This window comes from Apodemus sylvaticus, chromosome X (genome assembly GCF_947179515.1).
Source record: "Apodemus sylvaticus chromosome X, mApoSyl1.1, whole genome shotgun sequence".
NCBI classification, from domain to species: Eukaryota; Metazoa; Chordata; class Mammalia; order Rodentia; family Muridae; genus Apodemus; species Apodemus sylvaticus.
This window is the reverse complement of record NC_067495.1, coordinates 24,430,980-24,458,927: the sequence shown is the minus strand read 5'-3', so window position 1 is coordinate 24,458,927 and position 27,948 is coordinate 24,430,980. Positions and strand designations below refer to the sequence as shown.

Sequence of the window (27,948 nt, the reverse complement as noted above, 5' to 3'; positions counted from 1 at the left end):
GTCTTTATGTATAGATTTAACTTTTACAACATAGTTTAAATGATTTAACTCACAAGACAACATATAATGGTATGAAGGATAGTGGATCTTAAATTGTATTTATTCTTTACTCGGCAGGCAAGTCTCAAACTTGAGTATGCTTTAGAGTCATATGGAAGACACACTAATTCACATATGTTTACATACTGCCATTTCCTAGGTCTTTGCTGAAGCCCAATTGCTGCCATTTTCTCTAAGTTTCTAGATGATGCTGATATGATTTGTTGAGGGGACACATTTTGAGATGCACTGCCTCACATATAGTCAATTCAGTTAGCTCTCATTTCCTTGCATGCCTAGGGCTTTTTGCTTCATCCTATGGAAGAACTTTGGATAAACTTGTGAGGTCTCTCTCCCTCCCTGCCCCCCTCTCCTTCCCCCCACCTCTCTCTCTGTCTCTCTCTCTCTGTCTCTCTCTCTCTCTCTCTGTGTGTACATGTGGAAGTCAGAGGTCAACTTTGATGTGTCTCATCAAGTGTTATCCAGTTCATCTTTTGGAAGCATGTTTTTCACTGACCTGAATGTTGCTTATTAAGTTAGGCTGGGCAGCCAGTAGCTCCAGAGATCTTACATGTTTCCACATCCTCGGTATTGAGATTAAAAGCCCATGTTGTCATGCTCACCTTTTACAATGTTGTTTCTGGGAACTGAACTCAAGTTTCCTGGTTCTCTACAAACATTTCTTCCTAGTCCAAGTTCATGGTTTTGTGAAGAAAGTTGGCCGTGTTATTTCTCTGGCTACATTGGTTTAAAGAGAAGTGATCCCTAATTACTACAAATAATATTATTATTTGCGGGAATCCTAATTATGTAAATAGGGGGAAATGGTGGCCTAGGATAGAAAGAAGGTGTAATTAAATGGTGGGAAGGGATGAAGCAGACACAAAACACTTCATTTCTCATAGGTAAAAAGTCAGACAGAGAATCTAAAGAAGGTTGAACAAAATCCAACATGGTAAGGATAGAATTTGAAGCTAAATAAATAACCAAGACAAGAACATAATAATGTCCCTATGGAACTTATGTTAGAGGAGAAGAAGAGAGAGTAAGTGTGATATAATTGAGTGTATTTATTATTTTTCAAGGGTAGCTGATGAAAGTAATTTCAATATTAACAAGCCATGAAGTTAGATTCACTATATCTATGAAAAACTACTTAAGAGAAACTGAAGACAGAAACCGGGGCAGGCTAGGCTAGAGCATGTGCTTAGTATGCTGAGGTCCTTTGTTGCAAAACCAGAATCACCAAATAAACAACACTAACATCTAGAAAACAGATGAATTCTGCAATTATCTCAGAATTGAGACTGATGATAACTGGTTTGGGTAGTGAGTTCTTTGGCAGAATTTATCTATGTTGTGTGGGGAAGGAGTAGGCCATGACAAGTGTGTTGGAGGATAAAGGACAGTTTATAGAAATCTGTTCTCTCCTTCCACCTATGGGTCCCAGGCATTGAACTCAGTTCATCAAGCTTGGACTAAGGCACTGCTGTCTACACAATATCTCACTGGCTGGCTTTCTTTAGTGCAACTTAACTGAAACCACCACCACCAGTACAACCAGCACCAGCACCACGACTATTATTAACACCACCACCACCACCACCACCACCAACAACAACAACAAACTACATACTGGCATTTCTTTTATTAAAATCAAGTAGGTTACTTGATTTTAAAATACAAAGGAAAATTGCAATTCTATTTTTTCACAGGCAGGGCCTCATTATGTAAATCAAGTGATCTTGAATTTGTGGCAGTTTTCCTGCCTCTACCATCTGAGCCTGGTGAGTTCAAATCTTAAGTCTCTGACTTGTAGTATTTGGGATATGTTGTTTAGAGACTCTAGCCTCAATTTTCTTTCTTAAAAATTGAGAAGATAATTTTATCTCTGATAGTTCTGAGAATTGGATGTAATAATTTTGCATCAAGATTATTCAACACAGGATCTGGCATACTAAATGAATATATTTGGTGACTATTATGGGTATCATTATTCCCATACTCAAAAAACAGACCATCAGCTTGTTTGGCAGGACTAAGATGTGTAGACAAAATGGGGGACAAAAGCCAAATTTGGTTCTGCATGGATTATTGAGTACACTTCTTTACATCTTTTGCAATAGTGAACGTGTATATGTGCGTGTCTGTATTACGATACCTTTGTAAATAAATTCAAGCAGTATGAGAGACAGAGTGCTCCAATTCTGTAAATCTGATTCAATAATTTCGCTTCATCCAGGTGTGGTGGCTCACATCTATAATCTCAGCATTTGCAAGGCAGTGATAAAAGGGTTGCTGTGAGTTTGATGACAGCCTGTTCTACTTACTGAATTTAGTCCAGGCTGAGTTATAGGGTAAGACTTTGTCTTAGCCCATTCTTCCTAGCGTAGCTTGATATGGTTTTCGAAAGGGCATAGGATGTATAGAGAATTTACTTGATACTCATCTTTGCTAGAGAGTGCATGAAGGGAACAGCATCTTCTCAAGGTACTCTGTCTGGGAGTTCCAAGTGGAATCTGTTGGGGAACTGAACTTGAATGCACAGGCTTTGTTGCCAGATGAATAACGTAGGAGCAAGTGACCTGAGCTGACCTCATCCTCATGCCCTATAAATACTTGAGAAAGGCATAGTTACACTAAAGTTCAGCATCTTCAATAATTCACCTGTCAGGTTGAATTATTCCATCTATGCTGATCCCGACATTATAACTTGACTCTAAAATGAGTGCAGTCAGAAAAGTCACATTGCCACAAGAAGCTTACCTATGGATTTAGCACTAATAAAATCCTGACCCACACAGGTCAGTACATCATAATTATTGGACTTTCCATCCCTGGGGCAACTTGGCATGTTAACACAGAAATATTTCTAGAGCATGGGCCTGAGCCAGGACAAAGAAGGCCAAAAATGTCCCCTGTGGCCTTTAATGACTCACACAGGGACTGTATTTCTGTACTAGAAGGAATGTCGCCATTTCTCCTTCTGACCAGGAGAATATGTGGTCTTTTGAGTCAGTAATTGAGGCAAAATCCTTGGATAGTATGCCATGATTCCTGTCCTCATTGTTCATTCACTGTCCAACACTCTTCCCTGCAATACGAAGAGGGTCTGTGTATCATGTACCTCTAACTTAGCATACATTAGAGGAGAAAGTTTAGAGAAGGACTTAAAGTTCCAACTTTTTTTTTTTTTAGATAATTTAGGTCTTTGTTTCTTTGTTTCTTTTTTTCTTTGTTTCTTTCTTTTTTTCTTTGTTTGTTTCTTTCTTTATTCGTGTGTGCATGGTGTGTGTGTGTGTGTGTGTGTTAGTATGTACGAACAAGTATGGGTATCCAAAGAGGTCAGAATACAGCATTGGATCCTCTGGGGCTGTAGATATAATCATTTGAGCTATCTGATGAGGGTTCTGGGAACTGAACTGGTACCCTCTGAAAGAGCAATGAGTGTTCTGTGATGGCTGTTCTTGGTTGTCAATTTGACAATATATGGGACTAGAGCCTACAATAAAGGGTACAATTATGAGGGCAATTTTGCTTAATTTGAAGTGGGAGGTTCCATTTGTAATCTCAATCTTTGAGTTAGGAATCAACACCTTTAAGCCATAACTTTAGAGGTAGGAAGGCTTATCTGTAATCTGGGCCTCACCTTCTGCTGAAAGCCTATTTAAAGACATGGGAGAAGGAAGCTTTTGTTTCTTGCCTGCTTGGCCTCATCCTGCTAGCACATCCATTCCTTCGTGGGCATATAGCCCACTTCTTTGGGAATCCAGTGTGTACCGAAGACCAGATGAGATATCTCAGCCCCTAGACTGAACAACGACTGGGCTCTTGGACTTTTCATTCATAGCAAGTCATTGTTGGATCAGCTGGACTGCAGCCTGTAAGTCATTCTAATAAATCTCCTTTCTATATATACATAGATTCATTCTTTAAGTTTTGTTACTCTAGAGAACCCTGATTAATATATGCTGAGTCATCTCTCCAGCCCCAGTTTTTAGGGAGATTAAAAGTATGATTAACATTAGCCTGACATGATTAGATGAAAACCCTTAAAATGGAGCTGGGGATCTCTTTAAGGCTTCTTCTTTAGGGCTTTATAATATAAACTCTACAGAATGGTAAGCTGACTCTGGTTTTCACAGCCAGCAAAATGCCAGCGCTGTAGGGAAATGGTTGTAAGGAAATATATTCTTCCAACAACATACACGAGCTTGGAAACTGACTCATTGCCCACCGTGCCTTCAGATGAAAATTCATCCCAGGCATATAACCTTGATAAAAACCTTGTGAGACCAGCTATGTCAAAATTCCTGATCCATAGGGATTTTGAAATAATTAATGTGTGTCACTGTAAGTTTCTCTCTCTCTTTTAGAACTGGAACTCAAATTGAGAGACTGGTACATTTTACCTTGAGAAGTGCTACCCTTCTCGTCTCCATGGTAATATTTTGTATAAGTGACAGGAGAAACAAAGGGGAGAAAGGAGAGAGAGGGGGGGATGGTGCAAATTTCAATTGACATTCACAAAACATGTCTCCCATTGCTCTCTCTCTCTCCATTGCTCTCCTTCTCTCTCTCTCTCTCTCTCTCTCTCTCTTCACACACACATCTGTAGAACATGTTCAGCTGAAGAATTCCATTAACTTTGTAGTCGTTTTGAAACCCAACTAAGATGTAAGTTGGATCCAATACCAGGTAAAAATATTAAGACTAAGGAGAGCAAAGCTCCAGTTCTGAGATCCTGTAGGTTCATGTAGGTTCCAACTGTGTTGGGAAGGATGTATTTTGAAAAATTCAAGTGTATGCAAAATCAAAAATATTCAGATTTGGAGGAAGAAGAGATATGTGTGCAATTCACATATTACTGCACTGTGATTAAGTCACTGTGAAGTGTGTGTGTGTGTGTGTGTGCGCATGTGTTCATGTGTGTTTGTATGTATGTGTGTGATGGTTAGTAGACAGTCATGTCCTTTCTTTCAAAGGCTGATAGTAGCAACTCATTGAGGACCTGCTGCTCAGTTTCTGCACAGTGAACAGATACTATAGCTGTGCTGCCTCCTTTGGTTCCCCAAGTGATAAGACCTCAGACATCTTTAAAAGGGGAACAGAGGGAAAAGAACTAGTCAGCAAAGCTGAAAGTGCCACAAAGAAACTGAAAGTAGCTATTCTGGAGGTGGAGTAAGTGAAGAAGTAGCAGACAGTGGGGCTGATATTCCAACAGCCATCCTCACTTAGATCTCAATGCCAAGAGCTCTCGATACAAGGATCCATCCCCACCTAGATCTTGATGCCAGGAGATCTCGAAACCAGGAGTCATTCTCACTTAGATCTCCATGCCAGGAGCCATTCTTACATAGATCTCAAAACCCCTCCTTTTGAAGCTCATTTGTGGATAGGTTACTATAGCAACTCCTTTCCACATCACCTCCTCATGACCCCCTTTTTATCATGCCAAAATTCCAGCAGCAATAACTAGCTTTCCCCAGAAACTCTGATAAATTGTTTCTTAGAAATGATGTCAACCCCCTGAGATTGTTCCCCCTTTACCCCTCCCAAACCTTGTGAGCTTCCCTTTATATTGGCTTGTGTAAAAAAATAAAATTTGACAGCTTGATCGGAATACAGACTTGCTGTCCTTTTCTCGTTTCTCTTGTCTCTTGTCTTTCCCTAGGTAGTTCCGGGGACTCTGTTGACTGTCTTGCGGGTTGGGACACTGACAGTATCTTCATTCAGGAATAGAGGGCTTCAGCCAGAGACATGAAGAAGAGTGCTTGAGAAAAAAGAATGAAGGTGTTTCAGAGAAAGTGACAAAAGAAAAAAGCATTCTTGGAGATATTTCCCAAGACTCAAAGCATAAATGTGAAAACTCATGGGTGCTCATCCAAATGTAGAAAAGAGTGTGGCAATTTGTTGAATCACTTAACTTTTCAAACTATTCTTGGTACGGTTTTATTAGAAAGACTTGTTTCTGTTCTTTGGTTTCTGATGTCATTTGCTTATTGCTTGGGCCTTTGAAAGGGCTTTTTATGGTGTCTATTCATGGATCTTAGTGAATGAGCTTCACAAAAAGAATTTCTCTCAAGTATATCTGAATATCTTGATCATGTTTGCTAATCTAGATTCTTCATTTTATGAGGCATGGCTTCACTAAAGAGACCAGATTGTGTTCATACCTGGCAATCTGGTCATTTAAACTACTGGAAAGGTAGGCGAAGTGGTTCTTAGCTAGAGTCTCAGAACTCAGGTGGCCAAGGCAAGAGGGCAACAAGTTCTAGGCCAGTCTAGACTACTTAGTGAGACCCTATCTTAAAAAGCAAACAAACAAGCAAAACCCAAACAAGTTTCACTAAATTTTCTAATGTCCGCAGACATTTGCAATTAACCAGAAGGAGAGTATTCAACTTTTGACAGCTATTTCTTCATAGCTGTAGGTTATTCTGGTCACTAAGGTGGACCTACATATAAGTCTCAGCTTTCCATCTTCTCATTCAGATGTATCATGGAAATGAGGGCTGCTAGGATGGCATTCTAGCCTAGGAACTCCTCTTTGGTAGAGAAGGATAAAGGTTATTGCCCATTCTAGAATAGCTATACTATCTTTGACAGAGGTTTATTGGTCATGTTGATAACCATGCCTGTACAATATCAGTCCACACTAGGAGGTTATCCATAGGTGTTAAATGAGTGAGTAGAATCATTACTTTTTAAGTAAGGGGAAACAGTCATGGATCATTGATGAAAGGACAAGCTACATAGGTATCAGGCACCAATGAAACTCCAGAAATAGCATTTTGTTGGAGGTTTCCAAGAAACCTGTTAAGGTCCTGTTATGAAGCTTCTATAGTTGGTTTCCATTTCACTTTTTCTATGATCTGTAGTGTCAGTTTTCTCTCCCCATACTCCTGCACACTACATGAGACTGATCAAGAGTCTTACTCTCTTGTGAGCCTTGTGACCTGATAAGTACTGGCCTAGAAAGGCATTCCCACTTCCACAAATGTTATGGAAGTAACAAAATATGTTCTGATTTGATTTGAGGCCCACTACATAGAACTTATGCCTGGTACCATTAATTGGGCCAAAGGCCCATGAATGGCTATAATCATAATCCCCAGGAAGAACCTAATGATTTTATTCTGCTAAATGGACACAGTATTAAACTGCCCCCTAATTTTTTATGTCTATATTTATAGATCTGTCTACCCATCTCAAAGAAGTTGCTTTTTGTAGTAGATATCACAGAGTTCTCAGTTCTAATGGGACACCTGTATCACATTCCTGCCCCCAAGACTCAAGGGTCATCATGGCAGAGCAGTCAGAAAGACTGTAAGAGTTAGAAGGTTAGAAGCAGTGTATATTTGCTGTGAAACTGTTTTACTGGATGTGAGAAGGCTGTTCCACAGATGAACTCACAGTGGCTGTGACTACATACACAAGAACAGTGTAGGCAAAATCACCCCATGAATTTGAACAAGGATCATGGACTCCTAACCTTAATTGAGGAGCCACTGGCAGCTTGTAGCTGGTGGGGGAGGAGTCAGATTTCTTCAGGGATAATCTCACTGAAAAGCTACCATGCGCCAGTAGCTAGTCCTACATTCCTGCACAAAAAGGCAGCACTAAGTAGACTCTGTGGGCTTAAAAACAGAGTACATGGAGAAGAATGTGATGGGGAGTTAAGGGAAGGGTTGGCGGGGAAAGAGTGAGCTGGGATTGATCAAAACACACCATATGCATGTATATCATTCTCAGAGAGTAAGAAAATAAAAATGTACAGCACCAAATATATCTGTGAGTATAGTGAGTTTTAACTATATATTGTGAATAAGCCCTCACAAATGGCCCAGAATTTCAGTTCAGGTTATGAACTCTAAAATGAGAATAAGCAAAAGGAAAACAAAACAAATCTAAGGCTCTAAAATGAATATGTAAGAGATAATTGAGATGTAATTATAAATATGGTGAAGAAAACCAGAGGAATCTCAGCTGAAGGCAGTGGGTTAATTTTATAAGCTACATGGGATAATTACCTTTTTTTCCAGCTGAGTAGGAATTTCCAGCAGAGTAGAGATTTATTTCATCTCATTATTTTGTGCAGCAACAACATTTAGTAGACAGATCATTTTTCCATGGATCTCCTATGTAGGGGATTTGAAATTTATCAACCCCCTCCCAAGATAGGGAAACATCATGCAAGAAGAGGTGGGGAGAATGTAAGAACCTGAGTATGGGGAGTAGTGTTATGAAATGTTGTCCTGTGGTCATGATATGGGTAATGCATTCATGAACCCACAGCAGTTGTGGTCAACTGCACAATATCAGGCCAACTAAAATTCCTCTTCCAGCATGGGAGATAGAGGAGCTCATGAGGACCTACCTCTAATTGAGGAGTTATTGTGAAGGAAGACAGGGGATAGGTGCATTGGAGCAATCTGAAGAGGAAAAATTGGGATAGATATCTCAACATATATTTCATACATATGCATATATATGAAATGAAATTCTCAAAGATCAATTTTAAAATGTTTTAAGTGAGATATGTAGCCCACAAATAACTGGAATAACTAAGAATATCAGGTTTAGTGATGCTATCAAGTTATGAATATAAACATTTCAGATGATACTTTAAAGCTGAGTAGCTATTACTGCAACCTGCTTTTAAATGAGAACCAGTCACATTATAAGTATATGTATTTTTCAAAATTTATGTACTATCAGAAAGGAAACAAGTATTGAAATCTATAAAGCCAGATGGAAAGCTAGTCTCATTGACAGGCAAGCAGGTGGGCCACACACCTGCCCAAGCACATGTGCGTGCACGCACACACACACACCCCCACTCCACCCCACCCCCACCAAGGTAACCACATTCAAAGGAAACAAAATCAGATTAGAGAATATGTAATATTCATGTGCTTTGATTACCCACAAATATCCCCTCTGTGTGCATCTTTCCTCCTTTTATTTCCCTATTTATTTCCCCTTCCCCCACCTTCCATTTCCCCTAACTTCTGGGGATGAAACCCAGGATCTTGCACATGGCCCACATTAATGTTCCTAAGTGTTTAGAAAAGATGAGGAATTGGCTGAACAAAACTGATTCACTCTCCATTTTCCAGTTTAAAACACAGTTATCAGTAGCTCAATGAGTAGTAAAGAATAAATTGCCCCATTGCCAAATAAAGGAAAATGCAGACAGAAGAGATTAAAGCAACATTCTGAGTGGCTCAGAAATAGCACTAAGGTAACTGATAATTGGCATTGGAAGAATATGCAAATGGAATATAAGCAAATGTAGAGTGTTTACCGTGAAGAGATGGTGTTCTTAGCAAAATTAATCAAACTCTTGTGGTTGTATTGCAGCTGATGGTTTCAAAAGTTATCTTCAGCCTCTATTTTCTAGAAAATAATTACTTATGTGATTAGGTTCGTTCCTGTTGAGCCCAAAACTGGTGGATTCCAAGTTAAATTTGACCTTGATGCAACTGTATCAAATAGTGGATCTTAACAATTGCTGACTGTTTTTCACATGACAGCTCTCTCTCTCATGCCTACAATGTTCCTTTTGACAAATCCACTTACATGACATATGAATGAATTAAGATTAATGTGCTCACACAACTGAGTTCAAAGTTAAACTCAGAAGAATGAAATGAATGAAAATACTGATAAATAAAGAGAAGTGGGTGGGGGAAAGATGGCAGTATTATGCTCAAGGTCTCTGGAGGCTCAATTTGTAAAGGATGTTCATTTTCATTACCATTTATTTCTGTAATGTTTGTTTAATGACAGGGAGGAATTGTTCATTTTTTATCTGTGAAGTGGTGTTGCAGTTATTTTAAAATTTCTTATTCCTACAAGATTCCAAATGAGATACTCATGGATTAAGTGACACGATACCAGGGAGCTTCTAAATCTTACAGGTTGGGAGGAGGTTTGTTGAAATGGAGCAAGTAATACTGATCAGTTCATGTCCAAGGAGTCACCAGTTGGCACCTTTTATCATTGCGTGGATTCCTGCATGCATTTGTGCCTTTTTATAATGACAGCTAAATAAAAGTGGTGAGAGAGTGGTGGGGAAAACAGGCTGGACTCTGAATGTAAACACATTTCAGTGCCAGTTCCATGTTCTTCAAAATTTAGTGAATGCAACACTACCCGCGACAGCATTTTGCATACATGCACCAGGCTTATGCTTGTTTATTTGCTTATTTATTTATTTATTTAAAATTATGTACATGTACCACTGTACTATTATGCCATTATAAAACATACACAAACATAAAAAAACTAGATAAAAATAAACACAAGTATCATTCTAATATGTTCTTCCTCTACTCTAATGGACACAAACTCAAGTTAGGAGCCCCATGCTTAATGAAGGTGAGGGGTCCTTATGAGATTTTTGGATAGTAAAGTGTTTAGGAGAACAGAAACTTACTGGAAATGCCACAGGAAATGAGAGATTGGCTAGAAAGACCCAGAGCTATTTTCCTGAGGCTTCTCAAAGAACCACAATGGAGTAGGACATTCTACCTAGATTTGCAATTTGAAAAAGGACCATTATTTCCTTGTATGCTTCTTTTCAGAATATGCACTACACACAATGTGTTCTGCATACAGTCAGGATACAATATGCATCCAAAACAAACATCCTCCACACAGTATCTTGGGCAATATATTTAACACAACAATTATGATTATAATATCTAACATTGAATACTTATTCTCCATCAGATATTGTGGTAAGAACTTTACAATACACAGTTTTACTTAAAACCTGTGAAAACCCTATGGAAATAGATCTCATTACTGAAGTCCATTTCACAATAAGGAAATCAAGACTGAAAAAAGATAGCTTTCCCAAGATGAAAGGGCTAGGGAATGGCAGGACCAAAATTTAAATCAAGATGTTTCTGATCCCAAGCCCCACATTTCATAATTAGTAAACCACAATGCCTCCAGACGGAACTAATGATAGTGTCCAAACCAAGAGATCATAGACATGATTAAATGAGATAATACATGTGATAATAATGTTGAGCACATTGTCTGACACAGAGCACACATCCTATTATTGTTTGTATTATAGTACACAGAATATTTGCTAAGATTTTCCACAGTAAACACCACTAATGTCTCTCAACAGCAAAACACCAAATATTTAGAATTGTAGTGAAATAATGTTTTATTATTTAGTCAAACATTATTTATAACAACACATGTTTGAACTCCTTTCATTGGTGACAATCTGTAAATCTGTGGTGTTGCATTTGCTGAGTCTCTGTGGAATGAATGGCTGACCAGAGAGAAATAGCAACTGTAGACCTTGCTAGGTCCCCTGCATGGCAGGCTACAGAATGGGAAATATTGGTTCTTGCTATACTACTCTTATTCTAAGCCATTTACAGAAATAGGAATGTGGGGAGCTTGACTACGGAGTGATCCAGAAACTACATATGTACATATCAATTTTACTTATGATTGAAGAGTTTGCCTTCTTTTGTTTTGACCCAAAGATATAATTTGAGTGATGACAGTTCAGAATACACCTTTGTATTCCCTTAGTTTCACTTGAAATAGTCAAATTTACCATGTTTCTGTTCAGATTTTGTATTTCTATCCACCAAATGAAGTACTCATTAGGTAAATACTACCTTTTGAAACATGGTTTCAATTATGAGAGTAGTCGTCTCTCCTTGATTTTCTGGAACATACTAGATTTGAAATTTTATCCCAGTAGTAGGCTGTCCTTCCACATTTTGTTGCTAGCCATGCTCCTGTAGTAGAGGGCCCACAGAAAGCCCTTCATGGAGCTGAGGGCTAGGAGCTGAAGGCTGAGTTGTGCTTCCCAGGTGCTGGGATGCACTCTGATTTACATTACTGGGCCTGCACTTTTGTGCTCATTAAATCTTCTGCTTTTGTGTAATTCTACAAACACTTTACTAGGTGTTCTCTAAAGGAAATTGTAAGCTTCATGGTTGAGTTGGAAGGAAATAATGCCTTTGGTTTATGTATTTTGACATTGAGTCAAAGCAGATCTCTTTTTCATCAAACAATTTAATTTTGGCATTACTAATTCCATTTATTTTATATAACTAAACAACCCATACCTTTAGCTATTGCCTAGGATCCTGCCCATCATTTCCCCTGTTGTTTTATTTGGGGAACTTTTTAAGTCTAGAAATACTGCAAAAAAGCATTTATGCTGAAAAAATGGAATCTGCCCACCCCTGCCAATCTATAGCCCAAATAGCGTAAACCAAAATTTAATATGTGGGGATTCTTGGAAGAAAGCATCTAATAACAAAACACTATGAGCAAAAAGTTAATTTATTATATATATTTCCTAATAATTCATAATAGCTTCTTGAATTTTAAATATATTTTTGCTACTTCCAATGTTTAAAAATTATAATTTTAAAACACAGGTACTGTTTTATATACATTTTGATTTCTTTTCTATTTTTTTTATTTTGGCTTTTCTTCTAATTATGAATGACAGGGTCTCCAAGTATCCATTTGGAAGGAGAGGGGATAGGATTCATTGTTTTCCTCTACCAATGTAGAATTTAAAATTTCATATATGCTTGGAGTTTTGACTATATGGAAAATAGCCAAATGTTTTCATTTTCTCATATATTCCTTCTACATGTATATTTGTATAATATAAACAGAATACATCTGATTAAGACTTTTCAACATTTCATCAATGTAACTTCTATCTCCTATTTTATATAAAAGAACAAAATATACAGAGAGAAGAAAGGAGACATCTGTTCATTGTACACAGAAAGTAAAGAAAAGTTCATGTATGGCTTTGCAAAGATAGATTATGATGTGACTTCCATATTTATTTATTTAAAAGCATCTTGAGAGAACGTGTTAGTGTGCTTACAAGAGCGGCCATGGTGGTTGAATGTCGCATCGATAGCCCAATATTAGGATCCCCAGTGGTCTTGCCAGTGGCTGCCTCAGCAGCTTTCAGGAGACAAATATAGTTTATGACCACTTCATCAATCTTCGCTACAATTTCTTGCCGCTGTATTTCAGAGTTCACGACTTTCACTAACCGCATGCAAGCTTCTGTTAAGCAACAGAGCACTTGAAAACTGGAACTCATAGCTAAGAGCATCTCTTCTGGGCTTTTCTCGGCCATTGCCATTTTCCTACAGGCACTTCCCAACTGTCTGGACTCAATGGATAACAGTTGCTTGTACTGAGAAAGTGTAAGGTCATATGTTTCAGGGCGTGACTCCTCCCTCTTTGCCTTGGTTGCCCTCACAAGGCAGAGCAGCTCATTGGCATCATTCTGGGCTTCGAGAAACCCATCGGGCATTCCATATGTGTTTGCCTTTAGGGCATTTATTCTTGCAATCCGGGCATCAAAAGCCAGACTGCTGAAGTCCAAGTCATCTGGGCCATCTGGGTCTTCTGTCCACACCTTCAGCACTGTCCCTCTGGACAGTTCTTCCCCTTGCTTCTGCAGTCCAACAACCAGGGATGAATTACTTGGTTCCTGCATGGCTTGGGTTATCTGTGGTCGATAGAGACAAGAGACCTGAAGGGTGGCCTCTCCTTCCTCTTCATCCTCATCCCCATCTTCATCCTGCCCTTGGTTTAGAAAACAGTAGCTGAAGGGTCCTCTGCATCTCCAGTTGCTGCTTTCCAGCTTCCGTAAGGGTAGGGTCCTATACACCTTTGAGTCTTTGTGAGACATGGGGGACCTTTTGTGAAACTTTCCCTCAGAGATAAAGTGCATTGAGTTTTGGGAAAAACTTTTGGTGAGCTTCTTCCCCAGAGGGAGTTCTGCTCGTCTTTCTGAACTGACCTCCTGTGCTTCTGTGATACCTGGATACTTCAAGCTGACTACACCCTTGGTTCTCTCTTGGAAGGTCTCCAAACCTACGGGTCCTGAGAGGATACTGCTGCTATGTCTGAGAGCCTTCTGGCTGGGGGGTGTCCTGAGGCTCCCCCTTCTCAGATCTGCTGGCCGCCAGCTCACAGCCTCTCCGAATGCCTGGTTTCCTTGGGAGAAATCATTAGGGTCTTGATTTGGGCTTGGCACCTTTGATTCCAAGTGAATATTTGATGGTAGCAGGATGGGATCAGCTTCAGGATGTGGAGACCAAGCTGAAGGCATGCCTCCTTGTCTCTCCTTCCCAGGCTCTGTCAAAGCTACACTAGGGGTAGTAGAAAAACAGAGTCGTTAAGCATCCCTTGGGTGGACATTTTCACTATTGCTCTCTGTGATGCCTGTCATTTCCCAGGAGTCCATTTAAAAAGAGTTGCTACATTTTAGGACTACTCTGCTTCACAAAGACTGCTTCTTAATAACTCATCCATGTCAATGGATGGCAAGAGTTCCTGCAGTCTATTACTTCTGGAACTACTGACATCAATGGATTTGTCTAGAAATTTGAAGCATTTGTATGGAGAGGATTGTAGTTCATGAATTTCCTTTGTCCTAACATTTAGTTATCAAAGGTTAAGTATATCATTAGTAAATAAGCATCACACTGCAAACATTATCCCAATAGGTTTTAGATATTTAATTTTCATTTTAAGGGTTAGTCAGGGCATGGGTTACAATTTATTAAGCATCCTAATTGAATTCTTGATAATTAACTCAGCCACCAGTTTTAAGAGCATGAGTTGTGAAGTTTGTTTGGTATAGGGCTTGAAGTCAAGCTGCTCAACTTTTTGTGGAAAAGATAACGTGTTATATGTAAAAGAATAAGAGGTAATGAAGGCAAAAGAGACAAATGAGCTGGGTAACACTCACAGATGATTTGCCCCAGAGTAGGCTACTAAAGCTAAGGGTGAGTTTGGAGGCAACACCACAACCATTTGAAGACTCTTCTAGCCATTTTTAAAATGTAGGACTAGAAATTAAGCTGTGTGAGATCTCAGTAATCTTCACTGGTCACTATGGGGAAAAACACTATTGTCATAACATGGAGCATTAAGAGCATCTGCTTGGGTCATCTGATCAGCTAAGTAAACTAGGATGAGGATGAGCCTGATTGGGAATTGGTTAGGGTGAGCACAGAAGGTGACTGTGTTATCATCTTGATACAGATGCTATTTGAGGGAGTCATAACTCTTCCAACTCTTTTCAACACTGATGTCCTATTGGAGATATGAGACTATTACTTTAAGGAAGGTGTCTCCCAAAGGTAAGAGAAGAATGCATGACTCTGCTGAGACACAGACTCTTCCCCAAATCCTTCCTCACTGTTCTCTATCCTTCTATAAACAACATGACAGCAAAACTAGAAAGGGATGATCTCAGCAAGAAGGAAATCAAAATGCTATGTGATCTTAAGCAATACTATCTTGTTAGCTGCGAGTCATATGGGAGCCTCTGCACTCAGAATTTAGAACAAAATTAATGACTCCATCAAATTCTAAAGCAATATTATAATGAGAAAAGTCTATTTCTCATATTGTTCCAGACTCAAAACCCACTCTTTATTGTCAATGGGTCAGTGATTGCTACTAAACAGCTCCATTGTCTTTTTTGGTCCCTTCTACCTTTTACTCTGTATTTTTAGGTTTGTTGTAAATAAGGTCCCCATGCTCCTGGCACATAAAATAAAACACTAAATCCATCATTGCTGTACCTGTGGTTTCCTTAATCTTGGGCAGTCGATGGCATCCATCTCTCAAAGTGCCAAACAGGGGGTCGGCATTAATGGCTGTGTGCAGAGCAGGCACTGCTGTCATACGTGGACACATCCCTTCTGTCTGTGGGTGCAGTTCCTTGAAGGTGGTTCCATGGTTGGGATGGCCAGGGGCTCTCTCCTCTGGTGAAATATAACTCCCGCCTTTCCCAGAAGCATCTGGAATCAGGTGCTTCCCCATGGATGGGCAGAGGGGCGATTCGACAGGAGTGGCACAGGCACTGCTACTGCTGCCTGGGCCACAACCTGTGTCCACTGAAGAGCCTTGAGAGCTCTGTAGAGAAAAATGGCCCTCACTCTGCAGGGATGACATTCGCTTGGCCAAATGGTAGTCACAAAGGCGTGCCACGTTGTCTTCAGCCTCAGGAAGCTTAGTGGCATGGTCACAAGTGGGAGAGTCAGTATCTTGAGGGTTGTCTAAGTCTTTGGCTGAGGCTACACAGGCCATGTCTGTTAGGAAGCGGTCCCCTTGGCCATGTCCTGAAGGATCATCAGCTTCTCCTTCCACAGTGCCTTCCTCTTTCCCTTCAGCCTCTCTGTTACCCAGACCTGGACCTCTGGGAAAGGCTTTCATGGCTGGTGCTTCCATTGCACTTTTCTCTACCATCCCACTATCAGAGGCCACATACCATCTTTGGCTGTCCTTGCGAAAGGCAGTTCTCTCCAGGTTAAAAGTGCTGAGGTGTGGTGGATTGTCTCTTGAAGACACAGTGCCAACTTTGCCTTTGGTGTCCTCCTCCATTTCTGGTATTTTGGTTCCTTGCTGTTTTTTCCCTGGTACATTCCCACTCAGGGGGGATTTTCCCTCTCCCTCAGCAAGCTTGCTTTTCCTTTTGCTGGTACAGGAATATGCCACTGACCCCATGTGCAGTTTGCTAAAATAGTCAGTGACTGACTTGGTCTCCATGGTTTCTGGCTCCATTTCCATGTGGTCTGAGTGAAGGATCTGCTTGGAAGGCACAACTTTGGATGGGAGGTCTGTTGCTGGGCGAGCAGCCAGGCCATGAGAGGACTTTGGAGGCAAGCCCACTGAGGGGGTTTTGGAGGTGGGGAACTCTGTCTGCTCTTCTGCCAGAGGGTGATAGCCTTCATGAGTGGCCAAGAACATGCGGGAAAGGCTTTCCGACTGCTTCTGTGCTGCAGCTAGCTCAGAACCCTCTGTCATTTCAGAAGAGTTAGTCTCATTGCCCGAGTCTGATGAAGACTCGGGACTATAAGCCCGCAAGATGGCTACACCTGTATGCCATAAAAAACAAGAAGCAGTTAATGGCCGGAGCAGAGGCACTTTGAGACATGCAAGAAAATGTGACTCGGTATTAGTACAAAAATGAAAACAAACAACAATGACAAAAACAAAATAAAAAATAAAACAAGATATTTCCCTTTGCAGTAAGGACTATGATTTTATTGCACAGTTGTTCCAGAGAGGGGGGAGGGCCATCATCTTAATTTTTTTTAAAACTAGAAACAAAAGAAAACACCTGACAACCCCCCCAGGATAGTAGTTCAGCATATTTATGAAATGGGACATGTATGCAATGGAAATACCACATAACAGGACTCCAAGAACAAATGACTCAAAAGGATGAGATGACAATGGTTATTAGTGAATAAATGTAACAATGGTGAAAGAACCTGAATTTTCACTCTTCTGCTGTTCTTCTGAAAGAGCTTCAAGGGCTTCCAGTGTGGAAACGACAGCAGGGTCCATTCCCTTCTCACTCTTGCCCTCTGCACTGGTAGGCACAGCATCAATGAGGGATACAGGGATCTCCTCATTCTGCAAGCTGCTGCCTTGTTCTTTGTCCTCATGGAAGGATGCTGCCTGGCTCTGAGTGTCCTCTTCATCAGAACTGTCTCTAAAGCCAGGTGGGGGAGCAGCGATGGCCATGTTTAGAGAACGCAGGAGGAAGTCATCCTCATTGTCATCTCCTTCTGGAGGAGGCAGGGTCGTGAGGTCAATAATGTCATCACTTGACCCAGACAGGTCAAGGATGGCTGGTTGGTTCATTTCACCCACCACGAGGTCCTCCTCGCAGCTCACCTCATCTTCATCTTCTGCATCATCTGTGTTTTCCGCATAACAGATGTCATGTAAGAGGGGTTCCTCTATCCCCTCAGGGGCCTCAAAGTTCTTCACATCACCTATGTTTGCATATACAGAATTTGCCACAAACTGGATGCTGTCTGTGTCTGGAGTGAGGTCCAGGTTTTTCATGTCATTGGCACTACTGATGTAGAGATTCCTCTGCTTCTCCAGCATTTCTGGATTTTCATCTAACATTCTTTCATAGCCTAGAGTTGGGGGACTCATGCCATCATCTAAGGCAAGATCTCCAAAAATAAAGGACACTTTAGCTCCTCGCGGAGATTCCTGTGCTTTCTTCAGAGTGTCTGGTCCTGAGAGGGTCATAAGGGACCGCTGAGCTAGGCTTCTATAGTCAGCCTCACAGGGAGCATCACCTGGCTGAGTCAGCGGCTGGCTAAGTTCATCTGAACTGTATGTGTTGTCGATATATAAGTGCCGGTGCTCTTTGGGACACAAGGTATTGTCTGCCATCTCAACTGTCTTCTGCTTAGAATCTATATATGTGATTTGGGCTTCTTGTTCTCCTTCGCCAATGAAGGTGGTCATCTGGGGCATACAGTTCCAATCAGGACCAAGGAGATTATGCTTGCCTTTATTTTCTGATCCTAAAGGGAAAGAATCAGATAGGTAGATCAGATAGGTAGATTATTATGCTGTCTGTTCTCAGAAATGGTAGAGGTCCTCTCTCTCTTCTCTTTCTCTCTCTCTCTGTGTATGTGTGTGTATGTATTGCATACACTACATACATATGTGTGTGGCCATGATCACCAAGGAGAAGGCAGACATTAATTCCTGGTATCTATCTTTATCATTTTTCATCATCTTGTTTTGAGTCAAGGTTTATCACTGTACCTGGAGCTTGCTGATTCAATTAGGTCAGCTGATTGGAATCCACTTGTCTCTGCCTTCCCAGTGTTGGGATTATAGATGAATACCAGTAGACATGGATTTTTACATAGATACTAAGAATCCAAAATCAGGTCTTCATGAGTGTACAACAAGCATCTCATCTAGGGAGTCATTTCCTCAGTCCTGCCTGTTTTGTACTTTAATGGCTTGTACTATCACTCTGAAGAATGGTTATTCAACATTCCAAATGGAGCACTGGTTGATATAGGCCTCATGTGTTAGATTCCTTGGATATGAGATTTAATCAAATTGATACTGCACAAAGTAGAGAAGCTGTTTGATAACATGTAACAGCATCTGGGAAGAGAGCATGATATCTTAATTCCATCTAGCCCTTGCTTTTATTATTGGGCCTTAAAGGTATCCATGATCAGAAATATATAATACAACTTTTATAATCCTTGATGGTGATATTATAATGGATAGTTTTTCCAGAATACACTCCATTTACTTTGTGAAGTAAGAGCTAACATTCTGTAGTTGGTAAGATATAATAACGACTTCATCTTTCTTGAGTTATGATACAGTCAAGAATCTTCATACTTCTCCTAGATTTATTAAGGAACGAAATGTGGTACCTCATTTTCAGCTTACTTGTACCTAAGTAGTAATATATTTATATATAAATGTTAGTATTCATATCTATACACATAAGTATATATATATATACATATATATATACATATATATAAAATGCACAAGATGCATCTCTCATAGGACTTCTTTTCAGCTATTTCTGGGCATAGTTAATATTTAGGCTCATTTCAACATTCATTTGCATCATGGGAGTATGTGAAGATTTGTTTGATGTTTCACACCAATTAAAATTTCAAAACATGAATTTAAATAATATTGTTTCATTTGCTCTTCAAGGGTCTTGTAATGTGTAATTTCCACGTGGAGATTTTCTCTGATAGTTAACAAGTGAGAAGTAGGTCATTCTGTGGCTATTGTTTTGTCGATTGCAGAAGCAACTTTTTGAGGAAAAGTTAGGCTCCTATTAGTTTTCCATCTGTTCTTTCAGACCACCCGCTCTCCCATATTTGAGACCTAATGACATGCATGGCATTTGCAAAAGAAATTCAGTTTTACTATAGCAGTGCTTTCTCTCCAAATTATATAATGCTGAACAATACTCAGCATCATTTTGCTAAAATCTGCATTTTTTATGAGCAACAGTAATATATTGACTTTTAAGGACATTGAGTTAGACAATGGCCATATTGGCATCATACTTTACAGTCAGTATACCTTGTGTGACTTCAACTTTAACAACAAGAATAGTTTCTCTATCTATGTGTTATGCGTGTGTAGGGCAGACTGTTGTTAGGAGACAGACTAGTTAGCAGAGATTCATTGTAACAGGGCCCCAGATTTAGACTAAGATTTGGCAAAGTATTTAAAGAGGGCCAAATAGCAAATATTTGATGTATTTTAGACTAGTTTTTAACATGAAAGCAGCCATAGATGATAGATACATAAACACATGGGAGTATGGGTAGAATGCTGGTCCATAAGTGACATGTCCACTTTGAGACTTTTTTATTGAATATGTGACCATAATTGGAAAATAATTGTGCATATTTTATTAAGTATCTTGATATAAGCTCATTCTGAATTATCTGTGCAGTTCCCCAATCCAGTGGTAAGTAGCTTTAAGCAGAAGAGAGAGAAAAGAATCTGAGACACACAGGGAAGAACTGTAGGTCATGTGGAGACACAGGTAAAGGCTAGCATAATACAACCACAGTGAATGCTGATAGCCATCAGCAGAAGGAAGATATAAGAAAGATCCTTTCGATCTTTTGGAGAAAGCCAAGGTATGTCTACACCTTGATTTTAGACTTCAGACCTTTGAACAGAAAGTCAATTTATGTTTATGTCTCTAAGCTATCATATTTGCAATTATTTGTTGCTCTAGCCTCAGAAAAGTGATACAATATGTACAGTCGAATTCCAATAAAATTCCTTATTCATAAGGACAAGAGTCAGCACATTAGTTATAGTTTCCTAACTTGTGGGTTAGAAGAAAAATCTAAATAGGTCAGGAAACTGAGAGGAAATTATACTTATTCAATCTATTAAAAGCTAATAAATATGTAGATATGTGGGATCAGGGATTTTGAAAATATTTAAAGGTGAAATTTCAAGATAGAATGAAAAATGTTAGCTTATAAGTTCTTATTAGAAGGTCTTGACTAAAGTACACATTAATTTGTAATTTAAAAAAATGTGGTCAATCTGGGCTTCCTTCCTACAGTATATAATGTTTACCTCCTTGGAATGATGGAATAGACATAGAACACTCTTGGGTGGGAATTGTGTCTTAGTCTTCACTGAACATGAAATATCATCAAATCTTCATCATCAAATTTACTGGAATTACAGTCATTAGGAAGCCAGCACACCTCCAGGGGTTTTTGAAGGTGTTTTCAGAGAGAAGGAAAGGGAAGACAAAACCTGAATGGGAATGGCACCATCCCATCAGCTTGTGTTCCAAGCTGAATGAGACGAGAAAGTGCTGAACACTAGCCTAGCATTCGTTACTCTCTATTTCCTGGTGAGAGATACAATATTCTCAGCTGCCTCATGTTTCTGCCAGCATGCCTTGCCTGACATATTGGAGGAGACTATGCTCAAACTGCTAACCAAAGTAAGCCCTTCCTTAATTTGTTTTTTTTTTTTTTGACAGTTATTTGCTCACAGCAATGTGACAAATAACTGATATCAGAAATTTAATGTTTAATTTTCTTATGTCTCAGGAGATCTTGAGAGGTTCCAAAGGGGGAAAAAGGTGATACTAGCCATAGCATGATGCTAAGTGTCCTAATTTACCCCAACAATAACTAATTTAGTGGAGAAAAGGTTTATTTTAGCTCATAGTTCTAGGTTATAGTACACCACAGATGGGGGAAGTCAAGGAGACAGGAGCTTGAAGCATCTAGTTACACCATATTTACTGTCGGGAGCAAAGGGCAATGAATATATTACTAGTGCTCAGCATACTTCTTACACTCTTAAATAATGTGGTACATAAATCTAGTGAATCGTGCCACCCACAGTGGACTGGCTCTTCCCATGTCAATTAACATGATCAAGAAAATCCTTGGAGGTAGGCTTGAGGTTTCAAACACCCAACTCAGGCCTAATGTTGCTCTCTTCCATTGACTGTAGATACAGATGTAGAACTATTTCTCCAGCACCACGTTTGTCTATGAGCTATCATGGTCCCCACCATGATGATAATGGACTAAACCTCTGAACTGTAAGCAAGCCCCAGTTAAATGACTTATTTTATAAGAGTATTCATGACCATTGTGTCTCTTCACAGAAATAAGAGACTAAGACTAAGACACTCTCCTAACAGGTGATTCTAGGTAGTGTCAAGTTGACAACTTATTTTGTATCCAGGGCCTTAAACACTTGGAAATCTTCGTTCAGACTCACGGACAGCTGAAAATGACTATCATTCTAAGTCGCAAACTATTATTCAGCTTAGGCCTACAGTTCTACTAGGGCACTCTTTGGGTGACTTGTCTATTCAACTGTTTTGTTAGAGTGAAGAATGTGTATGGATCGCATGTTTACATCTTCACTCTTGCTGTAGAGTTTTGCAAGAACATGGAGAGGCTAAAGGTCTAAAGGTCTAATCTTTCTCCCAGTGATAATGCCTTTAATAATGAAGTCATTTTCCCTCCCACTTTTACCTGAACATCACTCTGTGTGTTACTAACAACTAGACCGTACTAATGCCTAAGTATCGTAACCATTTTTTTTGAGTGGTAGGCTTCCTTTTGTCCTTGCACCTGTACAATTTTAATAGCTCACAGGGGAAAAAAGGTTTTCTTTTCTGGGTAAACTTTATGATTTGAAAATAAAAGGCCAGACTCTGGTTTTTCAATGTGAAAGGATTGTATTAAATTGCCCAACTGCTCTTTGGAATCTCAAAGGTCATTGTTGAATGGTTGTAAATCTCTCTCAATGAAAACATGGTTGTAAAACTGTTCACTACAAAACTCTCTGTAGCACTTACAACTTCCTTTTCATTATGTTCCTCTTTTTAATTACTGTTTTTTGTTATGTGGCCCTGCAGATAGCACTCAAAGCCTTGTGCATGACACAGAATTGCTTACTAATGAGCTACATCCTGGGCCCTTTCTCATCAGTTTTAGTCATTTCTCAGAGCCTCTCACTGCCTCTGTGTATTTCTCTCCCCTCTGCATTTCTTTAAATTTTATTGTTAGTTTTTGTATTATTTCCCCCTCTGACTATTATTAGAATCACTGAACATCATTTTAGACATTATACATAGATTCTTTTGCTAATTTTTTTTACTTCTCAAGATACATTTTAGCCAAATTATATGAATAAGGAAACTCAAGCTTTGAGAAATTTGAAAACCCATACCACTTAAACTGGTCTAGAAAGTTAAAGCTGCCTTCTAAGCATGTATATCTTCCCTTCTCTTTTTCTCTTTTTTTTGTATGGCTGCCCCTTATCCATGGCTAAAACTGCTTCTATTCACCCTGACTATAATAATAAACATCACATGAATGTATATGTACAGTCTTGTGTCTACATACTACAGCAAAGATTTATTTTTTGGGGTTCAGTTTGAAAATAAAAGGATGTTTCCTTTGTCTCCCTTAGAGATAGTGACAATGAATGTGTGTGTGTGTGTGTGTGTGTGTTTACATATGCCATGTAAAAATGTAAAGGTCAGAGGACCCCTTTTAAAAGGTGGTTCATTCTTTTTGCCACATGGGTTATAGAGAAGAAAATTCAGAATTTTAGGTTTAGCAGCAAATGCATTTACTCACTGAGCTATCTCATAAGCCCTAGAATCCTTTTATTGTTGTTGTTATTTTGACACAGAGTCTTGTTCTATAGCTCTACTTGGCCTGACATGTTCTAGGTAGGCCAGGGTGCCCTCAGACTCATAGAGATCCTGAGTGATTTAAGAGTGTTTAAATCTTGGGCACTTGGATTATAGGTGTGCCACTGTCTATCTTGTCGTTCTCATTTTTTTTTTATAAAAAAAAGGAAGTCCAATTTGTAGGACCCTTAATTCTAATAGTGTCATCTTCTGACTTGCATGGTGGTCTCTATCAGCCATTTTATTGGGCATCCACTGAAGACAGAAGAAAATATAGATAGACTCAAGCAAAAAGTCATAAAAATGATAATTACTTGCAATCAGTGCAACAGCCAATATAAGAGATTTTGCCCTCCTTGTCCCATCTCTGGGAGTATTTTCTCCTGTCAAGTGGCTGGAGTGACCTCTGATAGCTTTGCCTAGATGGCCCCAGGGTGAAAGCAGTTCTTTCTAGAGTGTCTACGTCCAGAACAGGTGTTGTGGATCACACTGAGAATCACCGTGGATCACTCTGGAGAATGAGTAAGGAAGGCCATAACTGGAGATCCGCCTGGGCTAGTTCTAGACTAACTTGGCTATGCACTCTGTCTCACTAAATGCTTGCATGCAAGCATGCATTCCTAATACATACTTACATACATAATACATACATGATACATACATAAATTAGTACAATTTAGTGAGTTTATAAGATGTCAAATCTCTAGCCTAGGATTTTAAAGAAAGAAAAACTCTACAGCAGGGGGCTTAATTCTGGGCCATTTTAAGAGTGAGGCAGTAAAAATGTAGCTACAGGATCATGACAGCAACTTAGTGGGAGTTCCTGTTTAGTATATATGACTAGGTGACGAGCAAATACCAAGAAAAAACGAGAAGGAAAAGGAAAAGACTGTCAAGACTTCACAGAAATAAAACCACTGCCTTTGAAATGAGCCTCTGTCATTTCCAAGTGACTTTCCAGATGAAATGGATAAATCAGCATGTTTATTTTTAATAGTTAATTAATGTCACCAGTACATAAAGGTTTTGTGTTATATTTGGAAGTTAGATTTTTTTTTAATAGGTACAACTTCATCTTTTCTTTCTTCTTGGTAGTAATGGGGATTAACACCAAAGCTGGCTGTCATATTTGGTAGGAAAGCACGCTACCAAAATTTTTGTGTGTGTGTGTGTGTGTGTGTGTGTGTGTGTGTGTGTGTATGCAGGCATGAATATGAGGTGGTATGCATGTGGAGATCAAAGATCAACCTTAGGTTCTGGTTCTTGTCCTCTCCTGTGATTAAGGCAGGATCTCTGTTGTTCGATGCTGAGTTGGATACTCCGGTCTAGCTGGCCCACAAACTCACAGGGTTTCTTTCGTCTCTGCCCCTCTTATTGTATGGACACAGGGAAACAGACACATATTATGTATCTAGCTTTATGTTCACTCTGACCCTTGGAACTCAGGTGCCCATGCTTGTGTGGAATGTATTTCTCACCTCCCCACTGTTGGTATTCTGTCTAAGCTCCACGCCACACCTACCTGACAATGGCCAGGTATGCCCCGCCCCAGAGATCTGGCCCACTATAAGAGGGGCTACTTGCTCCTCCTCTTTCTCTTTGCTCTCCGCTCTCCCATACTCTCTTACCTCTCTGCCCCTGGGGCTCTTCCCCCCCCTCCACGTGGTCATGGCCGGCCTCCACTCTCTCAACTCTCTCTCTCTCTCTCTCTCTCTCTCTCTCTCTCTCTCTCTCTCTCTCTCTCTCTCTCTCTCCCTCTCTCTCTCTACCACTAACTCCCATCCCCTATTCTGAATAAACTCTATTCTATACCATGTCTGTGTGTGTGTGGTCCCTCAGGGGCAGAGGTGCCCAGGCAAGGGCCCGCCTGGACACCTTCCCCCACGCCGCCTAGCCACACTCACCTAACCCCTATACCCCCCCCCCCCCCTTTAAGCCGCTTCATCCTGCTGCTGAAAGTCCCCACCTAACCTCATGAATCCTTCACCCAGCCCTTGGAATCAGCAATCTTAAGCATTGCACTTTACTATGGAATTCTGTTACTGATTGTTATTATTTAGGGGTAAGTTCTCAACGGGTATATGGGAAGAGAATCATGAATTTAGAAAGAAAATACCTGTGTCCTGTGTGCCTGCATTTTTCTTGTTGGCCATGTTAAATATTGACCTCCTGGAGTCCACGAGCAGCCGGTAGTATCCAGCAGTCAGACAGGCCAGATTCATGGCATCTGATGACTCCATAAGGAGTGTAATGGGCTGCACAACAAAGAAATGCACAAGAAAGAAATTCTCATTAATGTCTTCCTGCCTGTCAGAATGGCTAAGATTAAAAATTCAGGAGACAGCAGGTGTTGGAGAGGGTGTGGAGAAAGAGGAACACTCCTCCACTGCTGGTGGGGTTGCAAATTGGTACAACCACTCTGGAAATCAGTCTGGCGGTTCCTCCGAAAACTGGGCACCTCACTTCCAGAAGATCCTGCTATACCACTCCTGGGCATATACCCAGAAGACTCCCCACCATGTAATAAGGATACATGTTCTACTATGTTCATAGCAGCCCTATTTGTAATTGCCAGATGCTGGAAAGAACCCAGGTATCCCTCAACAGAAGAATGGATGCAAAAAATGTGGTATATCTACACAATGGAGTACTATTCAGCCATTAGAAACAATGAATTCATGAAATTCTTAGGCAAATGGATGGAGCTAGAGAATATCATACTAAGTGTGGTAACCCAGACTCAAAAGGTGAATCATGGTATGCACTCACTAATAAGTGGATATTAACCTAGAAAACTGGAATACCCAAAACATAATCCACACATCAAATGAGGTACAAGAAGAAAGGAGGAGTGGCCCCTGGTTCTGGAAAGACTCAGTGAAACAGTATTCAGCAAAACCAGAACGGGGAAGTGGGAAGGGGTGGGTGGGAGGACAGGGGAAGAGAAGGGGGCGTACGGGACTTTCGGGGAGTGGGGGGGGCTAGAAGAGGGGAAATCATTTGAAATGTAAATAAATTATATCGAATAATAATAAAAAAAAAATGTCTTCCTGCCTAAAGTACTTATAAGTGCTTATGAACTATAAGGAAAAGAAGATACTTCTTCCTTTGGAGAAGCAGAAATCAGGGGATAACTTCAGAGATAACATAAGGTACCTAAGAAAACATTCAGGCGACACAAATTTCAAAGACTTTGCCTTCACAGAAGAGCTGATACTAACCATCAGAAGAGCTCTAAGAGAAGCAGAGGACCTACCTAGCCTGAGCTATATTGTGAAATAAGAAGGAATGGTAGGAGTAGACCAAGGGTGTTAGAAAAAATGGGTGAGCTTTTCTGTAGAGCAAATAAGAACACACCACACCAGTTTTTTTTTTTTGTTGTTGTTGTTGTTTTTTTTTTTTTTTTTGCAACACGAAAGGTGACCATAACAGAGTCCACATGTGCTCACCATGCATATGGGAATTCATGGACTGAATTTATAATTGCCTTCCAACTCATTCTGGAATGAATCAAGTACCAAGTCCCATGAAACATGGGTTTTCTTTTATCATATCTAATGGTCTAAAGAGTAATAGTTAAGGCTAAGTTATTTCAGTTACCAAAATTTAAGCCTTACAATGCAAAATCTTGGTATTATTAAAATTGAGATTCATGGGGCTGGAAAAGTGACTCTGGTTAAGAGCTTGCTTTCCTTTAGACAGGAACCACCAATACAAATGTGGATACTTGGAGCGAACCATTGGACTGAGCATAGTGACCCCAGTGGAGGAGTGAGGGGAAGGACTGAAGGAGCTGAAGGGGATTGCAACACCATAGGAAGAACAACAATACCAAGCAACCAGACTACCCAGAGCTCCCAGGGACTAAACCACCAACCGACCAAAGAGCATACATGGAGGGATTCATGGGTCCAGCTACATATATAGCAGAGGATGGCCTTATCTGGCATCACTGGGAGGGGAGGCCCTTTGTTCTGTGAAGGCTTGATGCCCCAGTGTAGGGGTATGCTAGGGTGGTGAGGTGGGAGTGGGTGGATGGGGGAGTACTCTCGTAGAGGCTGGGGGAGAGTCATGGGATAGGGGGTTTATGGAGGGGAAACTGGGAAGGGTACAATATTTGAAATGTAAATAAATAAAATAACCACTTAAAAAAAAGAGCTTGATTCTCTGCAGCTTCATCAGGTTGTTTATAATTGCCTGTAACTCCAGCTTCAGTGGAGCCAATGCCATCTGTCCTGGCCTACAAAGCCACTCCATGCACACATGCATGCATATGTACTTTTAACATGTGACATCTTCGGTAAGAATTAGTATTCAAGAAAGAACTCACAAGTCGAGACGTTGAC

At 40.1% G+C, this 27,948-nt stretch overlaps 1 protein-coding gene across 1 annotated transcript in view; it reads right to left on the bottom strand.

Annotated features, from left to right (window-relative positions):
* Positions 1 to 12,753: 12,753 nt before the first annotated feature.
* Positions 12,754 to 27,948, bottom strand: part of Frmpd4 (FERM and PDZ domain containing 4) — a 51,249-nt gene continuing 36,054 nt past the window's right edge. The window contains exons 11-14 of the mRNA XM_052170201.1: positions 25,719 to 25,857; positions 17,364 to 18,422; positions 15,669 to 16,964; positions 12,754 to 14,220 (exon numbers count right to left, since the gene is read on the bottom strand). Of these exons, the coding sequence (XP_052026161.1) occupies positions 12,896 to 14,220; positions 15,669 to 16,964; positions 17,364 to 18,422; positions 25,719 to 25,857 (3,819 nt within the window). The 3' untranslated portion in view covers positions 12,754 to 12,895. The remainder of the gene's footprint in view (positions 14,221 to 15,668; positions 16,965 to 17,363; positions 18,423 to 25,718; positions 25,858 to 27,948) is intronic.